This window comes from Lasioglossum baleicum, chromosome 16, assembly GCF_051020765.1.
Source record: "Lasioglossum baleicum chromosome 16, iyLasBale1, whole genome shotgun sequence".
Taxonomy (NCBI): domain Eukaryota; kingdom Metazoa; phylum Arthropoda; class Insecta; order Hymenoptera; family Halictidae; genus Lasioglossum; species Lasioglossum baleicum.
In genome coordinates, this window is record NC_134944.1 from 5,604,059 (window position 1) to 5,624,218 (window position 20,160).

Here is a 20,160-nt window from a genome sequence, read left to right on the forward strand (position 1 = left end):
CTTCCCCCCTCTTGGAAACGCCCGCAATTACACGGCATTTTGATTCCGGGAAACCCAAACGGGGTCCCGGTACTCTCAAAAATGGGACATTCGCGACAAATCGCGATAGAGCCACAACTTATCCACGGTTGATTATGTAATTATAAGAAGGTGGATATTTTTCCTAATTCTTTTTCATATTTATATCTGACTGAAATTACTATTAACTCATTTTTTTCTCTATTATTCGAGAAAATCGAACAGAATCGATCAGTGTACAGTCTTCCCTCGCATAGTGCGACTTTCGTCTCTACGGATAGTGTTATCATCGCTGTTTTTACTGTAGATTGAATTTTATTAATTAGTTTTAACCTGTTACACTCGGGACTATTTTAACGCTGAACTTACCGATCATCAAAAGTGACTAATGAGTATGGTATTATAATTGGGTGATATTTACTATAACATATACCGGAGTCAAAAAATGTATTCAAGCAATTCCCATGAAAACACCTTTGGCACCATCGTCGATTTTGTTCTAAATGAAATATGTTGTAGTCCTTTTTTTACGTTTTTTTCGATGATGGGGCTCAGTGATTTAAATTTTGAGAAAAACATGGTAGTATGCCATTTCTAAAAAAATTCGAAACCGGCAAAATGATGACTTAAACCCCCCTAATTTCCTACAACAGATTTCATTTAGAACAAAATCGACGATGGTGCCTGCAGAAAGTGATCGATTTGGCATGGAATGATCCCTTTGCAATCTCAATAATAGTCAAATAAAAAAACTAGAATGGGTCATTTTTGCCTCTCGTGGTAGTTTTAGCGTTAACTGGAAAATTGATATAAATACCTCGTAGAATATTTAAACGTTTAATAATTGATTCTGTATAAGAGAAATGAATTCCGCGAGATTTTCGAGGAAACGGGGCGGCGAGCGATCGAATCAAGCGGGATCGAGAAGAATGACAGCGAGAAAAATTGAACGCACCCTTTGCCTTGGCTTTCAGGTCGAGATCGACGGGGAAGGGCTCGGCGTTCGCGGTGACGGTGACGGAGGATGCTGGGGTCGACGGATGGCAGATAATAGCAGCGGTTGCGGGGCTATCATTCGAGGATGGAGCGGTGGTCGGGACCGGGACACCATTCCCGTTGCCGTTGGCATTGACATTGTTGCTGGCGTTGCCGTCGACGGTGGTCACGATGCTCGTGCTCGATGCAGTCGCTGCCGTTGCGACAGTCGCGGTGACCGTAGGCGTCGACGTCGTCGACGACAACTGCTGATAACCGCAGCATTCCTTCGCCTCTTCCTTCACCTTGACCTTGTGGAGGATCGTCGTGGTCGCCACTCCACCCTCCACTTTCATGCTCGGCTACCACTTCTTCCCTGTTCAACAGATTTCCATCGTTCAGACTTGCATCGCAAACATGCTGGTAGAGGTGTGTTGAATTACAATCGAATTACATTGTATTCAATTATTTGGTTATTCGAAATTCACTCGCTTCGTTCAATTAAATGGCAATGTAATTTGTAATTCTGGTCTCTTGTTCGATTACAATGTAATTCGTTTTTACAATTGAAATACAATTACGAAGTACAGTGTAATTATGAATTATACTGAAGAATCAGAGGTGGCAAGAGGAAAAAGATTAATATTAACTATGAACATGGCATTATTCATAAATTCATATTCTGTACATAAGATACAATGTAATTAAACTACGCAAAATAATTACAATGCATTTAAATTAGCACAACTCTGCATGCTGGTTCTAGTAAGAGAGGTCCTATGTTTATTTAAAAAGCCACTGTCTACTAATAAATCGTGTTGCATATGCATCCTCAAAGAGTTCGTAAACTATTTACATGCGTGACATGTTCGTACATAAAAATTGAAATGAATCCGCGGAGCGCTAATGAGATTAATTATAATTGCATAGAGCAGAAGGCACGTTCTTCTCGATTTCGTCCACGTTCCCAGGCAAATTGACTATTGCGGTGTTGTCGAAGGGTCAGCAGCGGAGGACTGCGTGCTGCGCGTTATCATTCTCGCGTTTGATCGATTGGATCGCGGCGGATTGCAGTTTGCAGTATTGCACCGCGGCTCCTGCGTTTCGTCTACGTGCTCGGCTTGCAGCATCCCGGCATGCATACCGATGACTGATTTTAATGGGACGAGCCTGCGGCAATTTTACAAACCAACAAGGACGCGTCTCGCTTCGACGACTCACTTCGAATACGTAAATAACTGAACGGTTTCGAATAATGTCCGCGCCGCGACCGGCCTCGCCGATTGATCCGCGGGACAAATGAGCCGTTGCCGACCAGTCAGAATTTTCTCGAGCTGTGTTCATACTTTGCGAGGCGTATAGAGATGTCATTAATGTCTGTACATGTTTTCTTACACTCCCATCCATCAGTGAACAAACAAAATGGTAACTAAAGAATAGAAGCTTCCAGCTTGGCTTAATTGTTTTAGTTTAATTAGCTTGAGAGCTATTATACGATAATATTTGAATGCAAAATTAAACATATGCATATATTGGGCTGGCAAATAAGTTCGTTCGGTTTTTGTAATTTATTCCACTGTAAAAAACCGAACGAACTTATTTGCCAACTCAGTACTATCTGAATAAATGTTGGAAAAAACAGATTGAGAAATTGGGGGATGATTTTGACCAGCTCTAGAAGCCAAATTGGAAAACAATTGCCCCACTTAAATTTAAAAAATTAGAAAATACAGGATATCTTTGTCAGATTTGATTTACATGTTCTCTACATTCGAAAGAATTAATAAGTAAAAATTTTACTTCATAATATACAAGCTCATTAATATTAAAAGTATTTAAAAGATCGTCTGCATCCTTCGAATAAGTGTCCGGTGGCTTATGAACGGGAGTGTATATTTTAAAAATGTATACAGACTATAAATGCATAAATTTCCGCAGTCTAGCGATGAGTACAGTGTTAATCGATTATGCGAAACGAGTGCGAGAGCGAGAGAGGCGGGTACAGCGGGTAACCGAGCGGTTAATCAGTTGATCGAGCGTCCACGGTGTGGTATCTTGGGATTTCGAATCTGGGAACGAGGATTCGATCGAGTGCGCCTCTCTTTCTCGATCTCGGTTTGCCGGGAAACATCGGAAACAGGCAATATCGTGGCGCGGGGTCTGCGTCGCGCCACTGGAAAGAGAATTAAATGGAACGAAAGCGGGAAGTAATCTTCGAGATCCACGTGGCGCGCACAGCTTCTGCTGGCAGAATTTTATTTTATTGACGCGCAGCCGCGCGGCCTCCGCCTCTCCTCGGGGTGCCACATGGTCTCGTTATTAACGTGAAATGCAAACGAGCCCTTCGTTCCGTCCAAGAATACGGCGAACGTCGACGGACGGGCTCGCCCATAATTTTTACTGCAAAATTGCATCGCCAAATGCCGTCGTATTTTAACGGCTCCCGATAAACGTGTACGGTGTACCATCGCACGCTCGCGCTCGCGCTCTTACGGAGGTCTCGGCCTGTAAAAACAATTTACCAGGCCGCGTTGAACAAAGCGAAAGCCCCGTGGACGGCTCGATAAATTATAGGAATCCGTCGATTGCCCCCGGCGAGCGCCGCTTTAACGACACATAATTTCATCGGAATTAACGCGAACAAACGAGCACGAGAGAGAGAGAGAGAACGAGCTAGGCGGGTTCCCGACTTACCAGACGTCCAAGGAAACCAATTATCCGGATTAATTTGCGTTAATGGGAACGAGGCGGGTCCCGTGTACAGCTTTACGCGCGGATAATTGTAGACACCGCAGCCAGTCCTAAACCCGAACCGGGTGCTCCTTCGGAAACGAATTTCCAATTAGAGCGGCCCGTCAACCTGTACACTGTGAGCTCACTCTCTCCCTCTCTCTCTCTCGTTGCAAGAGGGGACACGTTGAAACAATCCCTGCCGGTCAGGCACGTCAGTTCCCATCGCTCTCCGTGCGCAACGATGATCGGCCATCGATCAATCCCCTCGCCGAATCTCGACGCGGAACGATAAAAACGTCAGGTTTACACGCGTCCGCGAGCGACACCGCCGGACCACCGGTCGCGTTTTATTATAACAGATGCCCGCGATCGTTTTAATTGCCGTCAACCGCCTCGTTTTCTTCTCGTCGCGTTGTTACACATGTCTGGAATTCGCGCGACCCAGTTTGTATCGCTGGAGCGACGACGTTGCTCCGCGCGGCCAACAAGGCGAGTCGCGACAGATAAACCGAACAGCCACAATTTTTAACATGTTGAGCGTAATGCACTCTCCGTGCCTCACAAGTTGTCCGGGAATGAGATAGAGCGATGATTTTTTCTTTAAGCTAAAGCTGAAATATTGCAGAATGTTTCTTAACCCTGAATATCTGTATTAAGCTCGCAGAATTTCAACAAGATTGTGGTTTATCCTCTTGTGAGGCACAGAGAGCAACTCTAACACCGACTCGACAACATCGAAAACCGATCGAACGTTGAATGTTGTTTGCGCGAAACGCTAGCGAGCGACTTCCACGCTCTTCGCGATCGATTATGCTGCGGAGGCGGGGGTTGGGAGGCGGCAGACGCGCGTCCGCGGCAATTCGTTAAGATGCTTAGTTAAGCAAACAAGAGCGGAGTTGTTGGCAAACGATATAATACGTGCCACGGCAGAAAATCCACGGCTCTCCAGCCGGTAATTGCGCGCAGCTGTGAAACGCGCACGGATATAAACGCGAGCTCACGCGCGCCTTTTTTTGGGTCGCGCGCCGGATAGAACGGCGACGATTGCTCCGCGGGCCACTCCGCGAGCGACGAAACCACGCCTACTTTGGTGGTGGTTCGGGCGAGCGTGTTTGCGACCAGGGTTTTAGTCCCAGGATTCGGAATAGGGAATCATAATTATCTGCGTGGCTAGACTTTTAGCCCTTAGCACTCGAGTGGTTATAAATATGTTGGGATCTGACCAATTACTAAACATTTAAGTATTGTATGACGTACTATATCAATGTCACGTCCATAAAATGTTTAATTTTCCAGTTAAAATAGCTCCGAGTGCAAAGGGTTAAGGGATTCAGAGCCTGAGGCAGAGGAGCACTCTAGTCATCGAAAAAGGAAGAAATTAAACGTCTGTAACTCGATTTGCCCCGGGGGCCAAGCTCCCAGGAGCTCCCGAGGCAGTCCCCGGGGCGAAGTGGGGAGCGATTTAGTTTGTAGCGCTCGCGATTCGTTGGAGAAGGGTCGAGGGCGGGAACGCGGTGGAACTCGGTACCGTTTAGGCGACTTCTGGATCGGATGGGACCAGATTCGCGATCGCACAGGCGAAGGGTACGGTGCGAACGAACCGCGCGAGGACAAAAAAGCCTCGAGCAACGTATGGATCGATCGCGGGCACGTTTCGAAGGAAACGGCTTCGCCATCGTGCCAGACTGTGAGCTTATGTTTATACATATGTCCTGCACATGGTACGGTGCCTGTCGGACAGGAGGTTGCGCGGGTGGAGACGCAATTTCCAATATTAGAACGGCCAGGCGAGAGAGGCAGCAAGCCAGGCAAGCCAACCAGGCAAGCCGGACCAGATGTCTGCCGTACTGACTAGCGAGAGAGCACGACGTACGTTTAGCTTGCTTTCATTACAAAAATGTCACGCACAGCCACCGTGTGTGTCTTCTTGCTCGCACCGGCCTTTGACGACGCGACCGCCCTCTCTGTCTTTGTCCCTCTCTCTCCCTCTTTCAGCTCTGCCCTCGATCCTTCTCTATCCACCGCAGAAAAATCGCGACTCGATCGCGACACCGAAACACACCAGCGAAACTTTATCGGTAGCTAAGCTACCTATCCACGCGATAATCTCCCGCACTCCCAGGCCTGTTTCGACTTTCGAATCGATCACCGGTCAATCTGGCCCGAGACATCACATGCAGGTGTGCTAGTCGTGTTTGCGATTTGTGGTACTAGCTGTCCACGTGGCCAGCTCCCAGCTGTCAGTGTTCGATGTTCTTTGATCCCCGTCCGCGGATGGAGGACTAATCTCATAGCTCATATTTCCCGAGACCGTTTACAAGGCCATCTTTCCTAATCATGTCAGTCGAAACACTGTTAGAATAGATGGAACAGGTGGCGATTAGAATTGTCTATCAGTAGACTGTGGATTTCTATTGAAGAATTTAAATATATTATTTCGACCTTGCTTCGATTATTAATACATTTTTATTTTGCATTCAGATCCGCAGTCGATCAGAAGCTGAGATGAGGATCTTTGTTGCCTGTCTTTCAATCAACAACGAAGAGGATTTCACCGTCGAACAGTTTGAAGGCTGAACATCGAATAGTTGGAAGTCTCGAGGGTCCGGATAAATGATCCTGAAGAGCTGAACTAGGCGTGTGTCAGCTTGCACAGGCTTTCCGCGATCGTTCTCGATCATCGTCACTGTTTTCGGCGATCGAGAAGACAACGAGCGACGAACGCGTCTGTTAACCCTCAGCTCCGAGGGCTAACGAGCTGCAGAGAACGGGAGCAGACGAAGACGGATGGAAATCGGGTGGAGGAGAGATAGAAAGATTAATAATATAGGAAAGCCAAAGGCAAAGCCAAAGCCGTGCTACCCTCCGACCAGCTTTGCTCTGGAACTCTTCTGTTGCCAACAGTTAATCGATATAATACTCGGATAGAACGGAGCAACGGTGCCGCGCGTGCATGCACGCATACTCGTCAGATGCGTCCGCGTAATGCCGCAAGAACTGGCACGCGGTGGTCCTGCGATCCTAATCGATCTGTTATTAGGTCTTCCAACGTTCTTCAGTGATTTTTGACCCTTTGCACGCGAGTGGCGACTCGGAGGCGCCTACTAATAATTAATAAATTACTAAACGTATTTGAATGAACTACCGAAAGCAGTGTACGAGGTATTACATCAGTTTTATATCGATAAAATGCAGGAACATGTGGTACTTGCAGTCTCAAATCTTTAAATTTAGTGCTTCAAGCATAAACGAAGGTATCGACTTCGCTAGCAAATATTTACTTCGCATTGAAGTAGTTATTTTATTCGATAAATATTGATTTATGTTCCACGTAAACAGTTACGTAGAAAGTGGAGTGCGAGTAACCGAAGGTTAACGCTTTGATTATAGAAAAATCACGGACTGGAGGTTCAGTTTTCCGGACAACGACGGCCGGGTCAGTTCGGGGGCCGCGCGATTCGCGAGCGTTTGCGTCACCAGCCGCGATTTCCGCGAGGGAAGAACAGCGGGTTCGTAGAAAGGTATTATTTCATCCTCGTCTGGTGCCACCTGCTGTTTTCTCACACTCCCTCGAAGCCTCGTCCAGAGTTTTCGAGCATCGCGAGCCAATATTTGCACCGGTTAGCTGTCGGACTAATATTTGCGTACGCGCCGTTCGATGTAAACGAAGCCGGGCCGCGTCGATCTGCGAGCTTCGATCGCGAAAATCAACGGACTGCGAGAGCAGTCGACCCCGGAATCTCGTTACAACGAGAGATCGATTAAACGACGACGAACAGCAGAGAGGAAGAAGAAGGAGAAGAAGAAGGAGAAGAAGCCGATGGCTAATCGCGAATGGGCCCATCTTTCCAGGGAACCGGGTTATCGGCGAACACCGTGCGAAACGGGGCACCTGACGGTTTTCGTACTTTGCTCCTCAACCGTTCGAGTGCCGATCGTGCTGTTCGCATGTCGGAAAGTACTGTACTCATGCCTGGTCCTCGGTTGGGCGTTCGGCTACTCAAGTTTATAACGTTAGGGACGGAGTAAGTGGGCTACCATTTTTGTAGAATTTTCTACAATGTATTAGCTGAGTAGACAAGCGAGAATGCAACAAGCGATCGGGCACGAACTTTTAGAATTAGTCAGCCACCATCTTCGTAGAATTTTCTACAATGTATTAGGCTCAGGGGACACGAGCTTTTGGCCTAGCAGAATTAGTTGCAACACTTGCGTAGACTTAACTAGGTCAAAAAATGTTACATGATAGTGACGATGTTTTGGAAGGCTCCACTGCAAACTGGTAGAGGAAGAGACAATGTAAAACCTAATTCAAACCTACTGCTAGATTCTACCGATAAATTCTCCGCGTTAAAAGGTTCATTTTGTCCGACCTCCTGAAGACAACACAAGTGTTTCCGACGAACAGTTGTTCAGTCGTTTCCGTGCTGCTTTCCTCTCGCGTTCGGCACACGTGCGCTCGCGAATGTCAATCGTCACGATCAAAGTATCTCGATCGTTACGGATCTGAAAGGAACGCGATTTAACAGTGTCCCAGAAATCATGATGGTCCCATCTAGAAAGTTACCACGCATAAATCAATCTAACAAGTGCTACGGGCGAAACGAACTCGAAACCCACATCGAGACCTGCAGAACGACCCCCAGCTCGAGCTAACCGAAGGAAAATCGCTCTTGGCAAGCCACCGGGTTTTCCTGTAGCTTAACTGGAGTCTAACTCTTCGATTCGGAAGATCGAGTACCTGGAGAGCGCAGAGATTTTTTGATTGGATAGATCTTCTACCTCCTACTCGATGAATCCTTGGCGATTCAGTCTCTTGTTTTTCTGGACGATGCGGCTCATAATGCACTCGCGAGAACACGCTCCATGCAAGCCATCGGTTTTCCCTGTAGCCTAACTGGAGTGTAACTCTTCGATTCGAAAGATTGAGTACCTGGACAGCGCAGAGATTTTTTGATTCGATAGATCTCCTACCTCCTGATCGATGAATCCTTGGCGATTCAATTCCCCCAGCGAGAAAAATCCAAAACTGCGGACGATCCTACGGAAACTGGTTCTGGACGACGCGTCGCATGATGCACTCGCGAGAACACGCTCGATGCTCCTCGGCGGGAAACGCGATCTCGGCTCGAAGCGGATGGATCACGAAGAGTACAGGGATCGAAGGAATAGATCCAAGGAGACCCCACGGTTTACTGATTGAGGCCGAGCGACACGAACAACCGCGTGGCACGGACGGCTGTCGGCAGCCGACTGAACGTCTCGCCGGAGAATGGGAAGAACGATATCAGCCGGTGGAGGATGAGGACGAGAGGTGGTGGTTCGCAACCTCCACCACGCAACCCTAGCTTCGCAACCCGCACCGTTCTTGCATACATTTATTTCGAATCGGATTAGGAGGGCGGGCCACCTTGAAATGTGCTGTTTCGGGAATTTTTTCGAGGGTAACTAGTAAGTGAAAAATTCCGGTATTTTACAGCGATGTTGACGTAACTCTGAACTGTATCCTCAATTTTTTGCAGGACGAAATATCAGAAAATGGCGGAGTTATTCGCTTTTATCTAAAGATACATCGATGAACGACCGCCGCTGCTGACGAAAATTGGAGTGACTGAAACGAACAACTTTTTCTGTTCTGAAATAAGCAGGTTGGAGGGAAAGTTCTGCCGTATTTTAAAGAAAACATTTATCAATTTATAAAAATATGTGTTTAATATTATTCAATGATATAATTTGCATTATTTGTAACAATGAAAGTTTTGTACATTTATTTGTTTGTTTTAGAAGATCGATGGCAGATATTTTTGAGAGAAATGATCGCGAAGCGTTCTAATCGGTCGGTAATCGAAGAGACCCGAATCCAGTGGATTTCCAGGATCCTCCAGAGTGATCCTGCTGGTGGATGCCCGTGGGATGGACCCGGCAAGGATTCGCGCGTCAACGAAACGCGACAAGGCCGAAATATAGACAAACGCGGACGCGCCGCGCTCTGCGGGGATATTGTAAACGGGCCGGTGTGCTTTTGACGCGTCGATATATTCCCGCGAAGAAAGCCTCTGCCGCTGAAGCTGAGAAATAGCTCGCCACCTTTTACCCAGCCATCCTGTACGCTCCTCTCTCGGCCCCGCGACGTGTACAACCCGCGCGGCCTTGTCCCTCCGAACGATTCCGAATTCCCAGACTGTGGGGATCGTCGCTTGCAGGAATGGACAAGTTCAAGTTGGTTTGGGGAGAAAGAAGACTGGAAAACGCGGACGGACGACACAGTTTCGCGGTGTCTAGGTCAGGCAGGAGCACGCATTGCCCTGGGAGCAGCGCCTGGGCCAGGAAGCCACGCCTACTTCGCAATAGAAGACAATCGAACCCGTCTTTCGACATTATACCGACGCAGCATTCGAACCTTGAGTTTTGAAATATTGATTGACCCTTTCTATTGACTCTTATTAACCCTTTGCACTCGAAGCTATTTTAAAAACGGAAATTAAACATTTCTTCCAGCCTAGAATAATTCCATTCTATATGATTTTTTTCATTTTATCGATATGAAATTGACATAATACCTCAGACAATACTTAAATGTTTAGTAGTTGATTAGATACGGACATATTTCATAATCTAAACATTATTGTGAATAATGGTGAAGCAATTTTTAATGAGTCGCCACTCGGCTGCAAAGGGTTAATACCTCTTCAATGAGAAAGATTGTAAGAGCTAGAAACGAATGGACACTACTTGAATTGAATTTTTCAGGGCTGTGAAGGTAGATCACCCCATGGGGCAATATTTGGAGCACCGAAGCCACGCCCACTCGCAACAGAAACGCCTCCAGATGAAAATACCAAGGTACTCCACTGTCACAGGATCGACGAACAGAATTAGCTACCAAGTAGAAGCTGCTCGTCCCAAGCGAACAGAGAGATGCTAACCGGTTCGAAGTTAGGTATCGATTCATCGGAGGATGCGTGCAGCATCTAGGTCCTCGTTCGCGCCAACAATAGTCTCTCGGACCGCAACGAATCCACTGAAATGCGACGATAGCGCGATAGCTCTTCCGTCATCGAAAACACGAGGTGCCGAAACACGCGGGAATTTCTCCGGTCTGTTCTAGTTACCCGTCTATCCCCCACCTCCCTTTCCGCCATCGCGTCTCTGCTTATTGGCACAAATTCACGGGCGACCACGCGAACGCACGCGAGCCGGCCCACCGGCCTATTATAGGTATTATTAGCACTCCGTCACGGGCCTGTCAACGACACGCACACTCCTCTGTGTTGGCAAGCGCATCCGCGTTCTGGGATTCCCCGATAATCCGTCTTCGATTCTTCGGTGATCAAGACACGGACCTCTCCGCGACCGATGGGTCACTCTGGACCCTCCAGGAATGCATCGCGTCCCTCAAGATTTTCATTGAGACGTTTTCACTCTTTAGTGACCGGTGTCACGCAGACATGACTTCTTGCACGCAAATCTCGCTTTTTTCTCGCAGAGAATTCCAACTTGCAGCTCGCGAGTCATACGCGGTACCTTCCCCCACTCTTGGACTCGTAAAATGAAAATTCCGCGCGTTGTTTGACCCGGTAACAGTCGACGAGGTTCGTTAGAAAAATTCGTAATAATTTGAGAAGGGAATGATAAAACACTGACGCACACCCGAGTAATTCAGCAATATCGAACGTTGCGAAAGAAAGTTTCTGGCGGACGGTGATGCTTCCGCGATCTCGCTGGGGGCCAGGATCGATGGTAGTCGATCGTGGGAGGTCGGCGTGTGCGTTTTCGCGAGCGTTGATCGCGAGTGCTCGCTCGAAAAAGCATTGATCGAGGGGAAAGGGTGTTCCGCGTTTTTCCAGGTCGGTTTCGCGGGAGAGAGCGCTGTAAAATCGGCTGACGCGGTTTCTCCCTTGCGAGAGGAGTGACTTCGTGCTATTGACATCCGCTCCTCGTGGTATCGACATCCCGGTACAAGCCAGCCCACGCCGAGAGCACGATTTTGCGTCGCTTCCACACAGGGGGGAACGAAAGCGGAGAGGATAAAGAGGACAGAGGATAGAGGATGGGTTGATAGAGAAAGAGCGAGGGTACGTAGGTGAGAGGGTGGAGAACGATGGGAAGGAGAGACCACCGAGTCTCTCTCTCTCTCGTTCTCTTGTTCGACGAGGAGAGGATGGAATTTCGTTGGACGAGCACGGGCCGCGTCGGTATAATTTTCACAAGCGCGAAAATTACCCCGAGAGCATGGGCCGATAAGTCGTAAATTACGAGTGCGCGCGAAAGTACGCGTCGCTCTATCATCGCCGTGTAAAACGTGCCATCGGATCGTCTGCTGGTGACGCATGACGGCGTCATCCGTCGGAGCTAGTCCTCCCGCGAGCTGCCCCCCCCGCTCCCCAAATTTACCGTGCGAATAATCACGAAATCCTCCGACGTTATTTTCTGGACGCGTGCGGACAATACCGAACTTAACACGAATATCCTACTAATTGTTAATAATCGTAATTGTTTGTTGCAGGGAGATCCAACTCGTTCCCTTCCGAGAACTGCGAGGTGAATAGACTGCAGATGTTTATGCGTTTATGAAGAAACTGGCTGGATGAAGAAGATTAGACAAATCTTAAGGGATGAAATCAATTTTTATTTTATTTTCGTATTTGAATTTTTGACACTATACCAAGTCTAATTAATCAATTCTTGTTGTGACGCAGCCCGGTCCTGAAAACGTCCCAAGTTCCGCTGGACGAGGGTTAACGCAGAAAGCAGGAGCAACGAGTAGTCGGGAACTGGTTCCTCTTGTGCACGACAAAAGAATGGTTGTTTGAGCATCGTGCAGCTATCGTACGACCGCAAGTGCAGCCGCAAAACAACCAGACGACTGGCCATCGAATAGAACAGGTGAGCCGGATAAGATTAAACAGCTGTTTCCGCGTGTTGCCGTGAGTCCGGTTTAGCAGTCGCTTCCGGTATCGTCGCGGGTCTTCCTGAAATCTTCCTAGAACGATCCCCCCTAGGAATCAATCCGTAAACGTTTACGGCTAGCCTAAACCACAGGCGAAATACGCCACGAACGCCTAAGGTCTTCGGACGCTGAAATCACAGCTAGAACGAAACGATTCGCGTTTATCCACCACGGTTTTATTTCGAAACTTTATCTCTCGGAGGCGAAGGAACCGAACAGGATGGAGCGGATAGAAAACAGCTGAGGCGCAGCTGGTTTCTGGCACCGCGACGGCTGGCGTCTTCCACGCGGGACACGTGTATATACGCGCGCAGCTGACGTGTGTGTACAGTGTACAGTACAGGCCCTGGTAGAAAACAGAATCGAGATCGATTCTTAAAAAACGTTTTCAGAGGAGAGAGAAATAACAAACGCGACGGACAAATCCTCGGGACCGCTTACAGCGCGCGAACAAACTCCGTTGAAACTCTACCCGCGTGGTTTCCGGTGTCGAATTGTACCTGGACACGCGATCGTGGTCGTCGATGCGGCCGCATTTCAATTTCGTGTCGATCGATCCGATTCGAAGGATGCAAATCGTATTGTTTCAACGATTTCCAGTAATTTCCACACTATCTGCGGACGATATGATCCTCTAGCCGGAGGAACTGGTAGCGAGCAACGCGGTGAACACGGAAACTTGGGGGTTGCATACCTTCAGGCGATATTTCAAGTTCATAGGGTAAAGGTACCAGTTTTCTACTTTTATTCATTCGAAGGCATTTCTGTATCGTCAAACTTTTGTGGACGTTTTCGTTGAAAAGCAAAAGAGATGTTAACGAATTCTATTTACCGGACACAAGAAATTTCTGATAGCACAGTTTCTTAGTATTTTCTATAATTGGAAACAAGAATTACTGTAATACTTTTCATTTATATACGAAGGGAAAACATCAATTATCTTTTTAAAAAGTAAAGTAATACTACGTTTTGTAAAAAGTTTGTTTTGTGTCCGATAATAGTATCTCCTCGGTGCTAGCAGCAACACTCTCAAGAGGAGAGCACGTCGGTTGCATACCACCAGGCGCTGCTGCTTTTCGTTAATTCTCCGCTAGATGACGTCATGCGTTCGTCCCAGCTGCGATTTGAAATTTAAATCCTCGCGCTCTTTGCTCGTATTCGACATTTGACAGGGGGTTTGATAGTTTAAATTTATGCCTGACACTCTCTCTTAAATCGATTTTTCAATAATTCAAAATTCTTCTTCGCGACCGTACTTACCGCTACGGAATGATCAACTCTGCTCTACGTGGTGTATAAACAGCTTTATTCGTTATTCGACAATGATATCATTCACAGGCTCGCGCGGTGTGTACAGCAATACGATTACAGCTCGTTTTGCTTTAGCTTTTGGACTTTCGGGGGTCGTCCGGACGTGAGGAACATCGTTAACGATTATTATACTTCGCGGCGGTATCAAAGCATCGATTACTCAGACTTTCTTCGACGATCTCCCCCGTCTTCGTTGATTTTCAGTACGTCTCGGGATCGAGTACTCTTAACCGGTGTCGGACGTGCAGGAGGACGTTTCGCCGTTACTGTGATCGTTGTTGCTCTCCGTCGACGAACTATCGTTGCTCTTTATTCGTCGCTTCCGCAGCTTTTCAAACTGAAACTCCTCGACCGGCACTGTATACCAACAATTGAAGTGGTCATTAGTTTTTCTCGCCTCTAATGTATCGGTTTTATTCGTTCGTTTTGTTTGTTTATTTGTTTTTTTTACGGGTGGGGAGAAAAGGGGACGATCGCATCTCCCGAAACGATCGGGAAATAAAACGAAGCAACTGCGTCTAGCGGGATCAGAACGATAAACATCTATATTTCATTGAGCTGTACCGAAGCTTATTTTTTTTTTCATTCCATTACAGTGTGACTCCTTACGTTGCAGCCACGGTAGGTGAACCGTACTGTGTAATAGTCTGAATCTGATAGATCTCTATCGGATCGCGTACCATGGCTGTAACATGTACATGAGGTTACTCTTAGTTTCTAACGTAAAACGACGCGCAGCAACGTAACGATAGCTCTGCTCTCTCTCGGGCGATACGCAAGCGTATCGAACGGATCATCGTTGTCATAACAGTTTCTTAAAACTCTTCCGGTGCTCGCTTCTGAGTAGGGATGTGATCAACCACCTCGCAAATTGGTTCGAACTTTGATTGATCGAACTCGAACTCTCTATAAGTACTTCGAAAAATGGAAATAGCACTCCTAAGTATACTCGAACCTATGCCAGATAGTTTCGAACCTTTTACAAATATACTTTGGTAAATGGAAGTTGTACTTGGGAGGATATTCGAATCTTGGTCGAATAGATTCGAAACTTTTATGAATATCGAACCAGAGATTCTTTGATTTTTCTAATCATTATTTTTCTTGCTTTCTTCTTTCATTATCTACTTGCAGCTTACATTATCAATAATATCAACCACTACCTTCCTTCATCCTTTTCAATAGGCTAAAACCAAGTATTGTGAATGAAATACTATTCTTAAATAGTTACGAATCTAATAAAGTGCTTAAAACCCACTGTGCAGTTCTGATTTCCAAGATTCGGGTACTACTTGCGGAAGATTCGATTCCTCTCAACATCGAGGTACTTCTAAGTATCTTTTCGAGACTTGTACTCATTCCGAGGTTCGCTATCAGTTTCTATGAAATGAATACTTGTCAAATATAATCATTGGAACATTATTGCTTCGAATCGAAATCCATGAAATGGAACTTGGTTATTGAAATTGATCCCATCCCTACCTCTGAGCACCGCTGAGATATCTGTACATGCTTCTCGATCAACGCCGCGTGTACGCACAACCGGGTTTTATAGTTATCATTGTTTCTTACGGCGAAGGAAACGGCTCCTCGACCAACTTATGCGTGAGAATGAAGTAGATTCGAGAAAGAGAGATAGATAGAGAGAGAAATTGACTATTAACAACCACTCGGTCCGTTCGTAATTACATCAGCAGGTACTTCAGTGAAACGAAGAGGAGAAAAACCCGTTTACTATAAAAATATAGGAATCTCAGTAACATCTCGTTATGCTCGACAAAACGATCCTATTCGTAAAATGGTTCACGGAACAACAGAACAATCGGTAACGATAGAGGCAGTTAAAGAAACGTGGATACTTCAACGACGAACGATCTGTCCGCGATTCAAGCACGTTTATCGTATGGTAGTACGATTACTTGTAGATCAAGTTTGGTTACCATCAGAATCTGGATCTCGATCGGTTATGTTTTGAGGTGTGGTCGGTAATGGTACTATTTCGGGTTCCAGCGGTTTTACAGGGCAGTCCACGTCCTCAACTATTACTTCTTCCGCCAAACTGCTTCTTACAGCCTCTGCGTAAGAATCGTAAGATACAAATGAACTAACTGTGTTGATAGACCGACAACAAGGGATATTTATTTATCTACCGTTGAACGCTTGGGGATACTGCTGACTCAATTTGTTCTTCACGATGCGAATCCTTTTGAAAATAGAATCCAGATCCTTCTTCATCTCGCCCAACACAGACGTGTGCTTTTTAAACTCCAGTCCAGCGGTCTTTAGTCGGTTTACGGACAACTGGTTGCAGTTCGTCAGCATCTCGTTGGTCTTCTCGAATCTCTGCAGCCTGTAATGTCATAAAAGAATGAACAAATGCAAGGTAAAGAGACAGCGATACGTTAATTTTATTAACCCTCATCCATCCCTCATTTCGTGAACTGAAATAACAAGATAAAGAGTTATTTTTTTTTCAAATCGATGAGTAGACTGTGGACATTTATGCAATTTTCAAATTTTCTGGACAAATTTGAAGAAAGTGGCATGAAATAAAATCCTATTTTTAGTGGAAGCTAAATTCTATCGAATTTTATATCCTTGCATTTTTTAAACATTTTCACAAGTCATAAATGCATAAAGATCCGCAGCCTATTGATGAGTTAACATTTACATCTTAGATTTCTCGGTCATGTGTTACGCATTTAAAAAATAAGAGTAATGAAGTTTCGGGTAAATTCAGCTGCAAATAACAGAACAGTATAACGTATTTCGGGAAAACTGTCAAATTGACGCGGGGGACGGATGAGGCTTAAAAAACATTGAGAAATAACTGTTTACTGCCACAGTTTAAAAACTGTGTGAAATTAACGCGAGGAGCGGACGAGGGTTAAAAAAATTAATAAACATTCTTATTTACATCTGCTTTTGAGCTCTAATCATGGACTCTACGTCCTGTTGATCAACGATACCAGCCAAACCCTGTATAAATACTTCCGGTGCCGTATAATTTTGGAAGCATTCGAAGCTTCCCGTATCCGATTCCGGTGTGCCTTGTGCAGTTGCCATTTTCTCTTAAATCTTGATTATCGTCTTAATTTAACAAATTACTTATCCTCGCGCACTGTCCTTGTTGACAGCTCCCATCGTTGTCCTCTATTCTAAGTCTAAAGTGGTCTAAAGATTCTAAACAATTCTAAAGCGTTCAGAATATTCCACGAAGTAGTGTAAGTATAGATCGTGCGCTCTACAGTCTTCGTGACATAGTGAGCTGCTTTACCGATCTGACATCGGCATCTCCCGTCATCATCATATTTAGATGAAACCAGTTTGATTTGTTTGTAAACATTTTTTCTTCTTTTCTACGACATTTTATTCGGGATAAAGACGTTTTTATCACTGTAATTGTAAAGAAAATGTTACGGCAACGGATTAAACTTGGAATTTGTACAATTCCAAAGTTTGAAATCATTTGCCATAATGCCGACAAGAATAATAGAATATCCTCGAATTGTTCCACACAGTTGAAACTTACACTAATCTTGATTTTATGTAGACTTTTTGCGACTCCTATTGTCATACGTGCTCTGCTAAAGATATCTATGCAACCGTTTCTTATGAAATCATTTTTATTAGCTCAATAATTGTGAAATCAAAAATCTGGAACCTGTCATTTCGACCAATGATGGTAGGTTATAGTGTTAATTTATTCTCTCGGAGAGTTCTGGACTTCATACTTAATTTTTCCTTCAATTATAGGAATGTCATCCAGCAGATTTGGCCAAGAAAATGCGAGAAATACAAGTTTCGATCCTGGAAGATCAATGGTTCAAAAGTTACGAGTGTTTAAAGTTGAGCGATTTAGTGTTTTGATAGGCAAGATAGTGCCGCCATGTTAAATAATTCCATAATATAAGAATATTATCATAATATAACATGAGAAATATTTTTCGAGTCGCCGAAAATCCCTTTGGGAAATGTTTTTGAAAATTTTAGCTCAATCCGATTTGACCGACTTTCGGAAGTTTACGCCGGCCATTTCACAGTCAGTCGATAGCGCAGAAGTCGAAGATGAGAAAACGTACAGGACGTCGAATCTGTTCTCGTTTTTCGTGACGCAACTGTCAGTTACCGACGATTCGCTCGCCGGTGGAGCTACACAATCCAAAATCAATGGTGAGGGCTGTCAAGCAAACACGAGAATGTTTTGCAATCACCGGAATCGTAACGTTTCTTCTTGTTGTTTACTCGGCTGAAGTCGAGTTCATACTTTGCCCGCGGCCCGCTTGAATAAACAAGCACAGCTTCACCTTCAACAGCTGTTTGAAGTCGAATGTTTTCAGCAGGGTTTATAGCGATAGCAGCATTCAAATTTCTACAGTGACTGTTGTGCCTCGAGACGAAGCTTTGAAAATTTCGCGTGAGGAAAACGAAACCCCGAGGGCCCACCGAGCGCAGTTTTTCAGGCTAGAATGGCGCAAAACATAAATCCGTTTTATTCGTCTCAGAACGCGCCGAACAAAGCGACCGAGGAAAAACAGAGTATACCGAAAGATAACCATGCAGTTAGTAAACGGTACGTACATTCTATCTGTTGTTTACCGCTGAAATGATCCAGCGAATCATTCAAACGCTCAATCAACAAAAACACTGCTTTTCGTTCCTATCCGATCCTTTCGTCACGAAGACGAGCATTTTCCAAACATCACATCCGTCGACTATAACCTACCGTTTTGGACGAAAATTTCGAAATTGGGCCGAGCGTAGCAGATACAGTCGCACTTCCACGAAATAACAAAGCTCTCTACTCGTGTCAAGCATCGTACAAAACTCTTCTCGTGTTTATAAAATCTCTATAAGAGTTCGAGATTCGAGTTACCAAGGTCCGACTGTATTCGCAGATATTTCGATACGTAGGATTTCTTGAAAATAATCTTTCCTCCCTGCCCCAGGCTGCAGAAGGAACTTATGGTTTTGATGATGTGCACGGAGAAAGGGGTCTCAGCTTTTCCTGACGGAGAAAATTTGTTCAAATGGATTGGAACGATCACAGGACCAATGGACACAGTAATAGCTCCGTTCTTGTGTAATATATCGACGAATGGTTTAGAGATTCTTTGGTTACCGTGTCTCTGTTGTTGTAGGTTTACGCAGGCCTTACGTACAAGTTGACTTTGGAATTTCCTCACAGTTATCCGTACAGTGCTCCGATAGTGCGTTTCGCGACGCCATGTTTTCATCCGAACGTAGACGCAGTAGGTAACATTTGTTTGGACATACTGAAAGATAAATGGAGCGCTTTATACGACGTTCGTACAATATTGTTATCTATACAGTCTCTTCTTAGCGGTAAGCAATTTTATGAGGTTTCGCTCTTGTATACGATGGTGTCGATGAGCTTCTAAGAACATTGGTTGTGTGTTTTGCTTTTGTAGAACCTAACAATGAAAGCCCACTTAATTCTCAAGCTGCCAAGCTGTGGAGCGATCAGACAAAGTACAAGAAACACTTGACGGAAGAGTACAATAGAGCATTGATTCGTGACCAACAAGACTCATGATAAGTCCATTCTTATAATCATCTTGGCTGAGTTAATATTTCGATTTTCGTCAGCGTTATTATTAGGTTTAAGGCATACGATGACCTGCTGCACCAAACTTATGAACTTATATTATAAAACAGTTCAGTCTTCTATTTTTCTTTTACTCCCTTTGTTCGTTTTTGTTCACGTCGATGTGATTGTGTCGCGCAAAGAGAGGGACTAAAAAATACCATTTTTTATATCGTTCATTACTACACGCCATTCTTTGTTGCTTGGTTTCATTAGAATCGTCCGGCGGATGGATAGAAATTTGTAACATGATTTTAAGACTGTATATGCGGATTAAACACTTTTACATCATCAATTTGTATTCAGAAACTTTTATTTATTATTTACTTTTAGTAATATATTTTGACTTTTCTATATACATTCTAGAGTATTTCATACGTATTAGCTATACTCGATATTGCGTCATTTATCATTATTGTATAATTCGGAAATAAATATTTTAAACATTCACGCTCCTACGTTCAATTATCGAAATGTTTCGATTAGTCACTGTCTCGACCACCACGAGAAACCCGCATCGAGTTAGTAGATTTAACCCTTTGCACTCGGAGCTATTAAATATTTC

The 20,160-nt window shown here is 45.0% G+C and overlaps 4 protein-coding genes across 8 annotated transcripts in view; 2 read left to right on the forward strand and 2 right to left on the reverse strand.

The window, feature by feature from the left end:
* Positions 1-1,134, forward strand: part of LOC143217150 (uncharacterized) — a 4,141-nt gene extending 3,007 nt beyond the window's left edge. For both annotated transcript variants that reach the window (XR_013010738.1, XM_076440963.1), the window contains one exon: positions 993-1,134. The gene's annotated coding sequence lies outside the window, so the exon portion shown is untranslated. The remainder of the gene's footprint in view (positions 1-992) is intronic.
* The window catches only part of Nvy (CBFA2/RUNX1 partner transcriptional co-repressor nervy), a 25,681-nt gene extending 16,698 nt beyond the window's left edge, over positions 1-8,983 (reverse strand). The window contains exons 1-2 of one of the 2 annotated variants that reach the window (XM_076440932.1): positions 8,701-8,983; positions 974-1,369 (exon numbers count right to left, since the gene is read on the reverse strand). In XM_076440932.1, coding sequence (XP_076297047.1) covers positions 974-1,349 — 376 coding nt within the window. In that variant the 5' untranslated portion in view covers positions 1,350-1,369; positions 8,701-8,983. Of the gene's footprint in view, positions 1-973; positions 1,370-3,687 lie in introns of both variants that reach the window. The other variant, XM_076440933.1, reaches the window with a different exon arrangement.
* Positions 8,984-13,961: 4,978 nt separating this feature from the next.
* Positions 13,962-17,207, reverse strand: LOC143217146 (kxDL motif-containing protein CG10681). Of its 2 annotated transcripts, none has more exons than XM_076440954.1 (4): positions 16,905-17,207; positions 16,138-16,337; positions 15,928-16,062; positions 13,962-14,344 (listed from the first exon to the last, which is right to left on the reverse strand). In XM_076440954.1, exons 1-4 carry the CDS (start codon positions 17,051-17,053, stop codon positions 14,214-14,216), a joined length of 615 nt encoding a protein of 204 aa, XP_076297069.1. In that variant the 5' UTR covers positions 17,054-17,207; the 3' UTR covers positions 13,962-14,213. The 2 variants fall into 2 exon arrangements, with proteins under 2 accessions (XP_076297069.1, XP_076297070.1); XM_076440955.1 differs by lacking the exon at positions 13,962-14,344 and adding an exon at positions 14,392-14,672.
* Vih (ubiquitin conjugating enzyme vih) lies at positions 17,202-20,043 on the forward strand. 2 transcript variants are annotated; one of them, XM_076440957.1, is made up of 6 exons: positions 17,202-17,672; positions 17,744-18,160; positions 18,328-18,560; positions 18,937-19,051; positions 19,129-19,333; positions 19,420-20,043. In XM_076440957.1, exons 3-6 carry the CDS (start codon positions 18,457-18,459, stop codon positions 19,542-19,544), a joined length of 549 nt encoding a protein of 182 aa, XP_076297072.1. In that variant the 5' UTR covers positions 17,202-17,672; positions 17,744-18,160; positions 18,328-18,456; the 3' UTR covers positions 19,545-20,043. The 2 variants fall into 2 exon arrangements, with proteins under 2 accessions (XP_076297072.1, XP_076297073.1); XM_076440958.1 differs by having other exon boundaries at positions 18,331-18,560.
* The last annotated feature ends 117 nt before the right edge of the window (positions 20,044-20,160 follow it).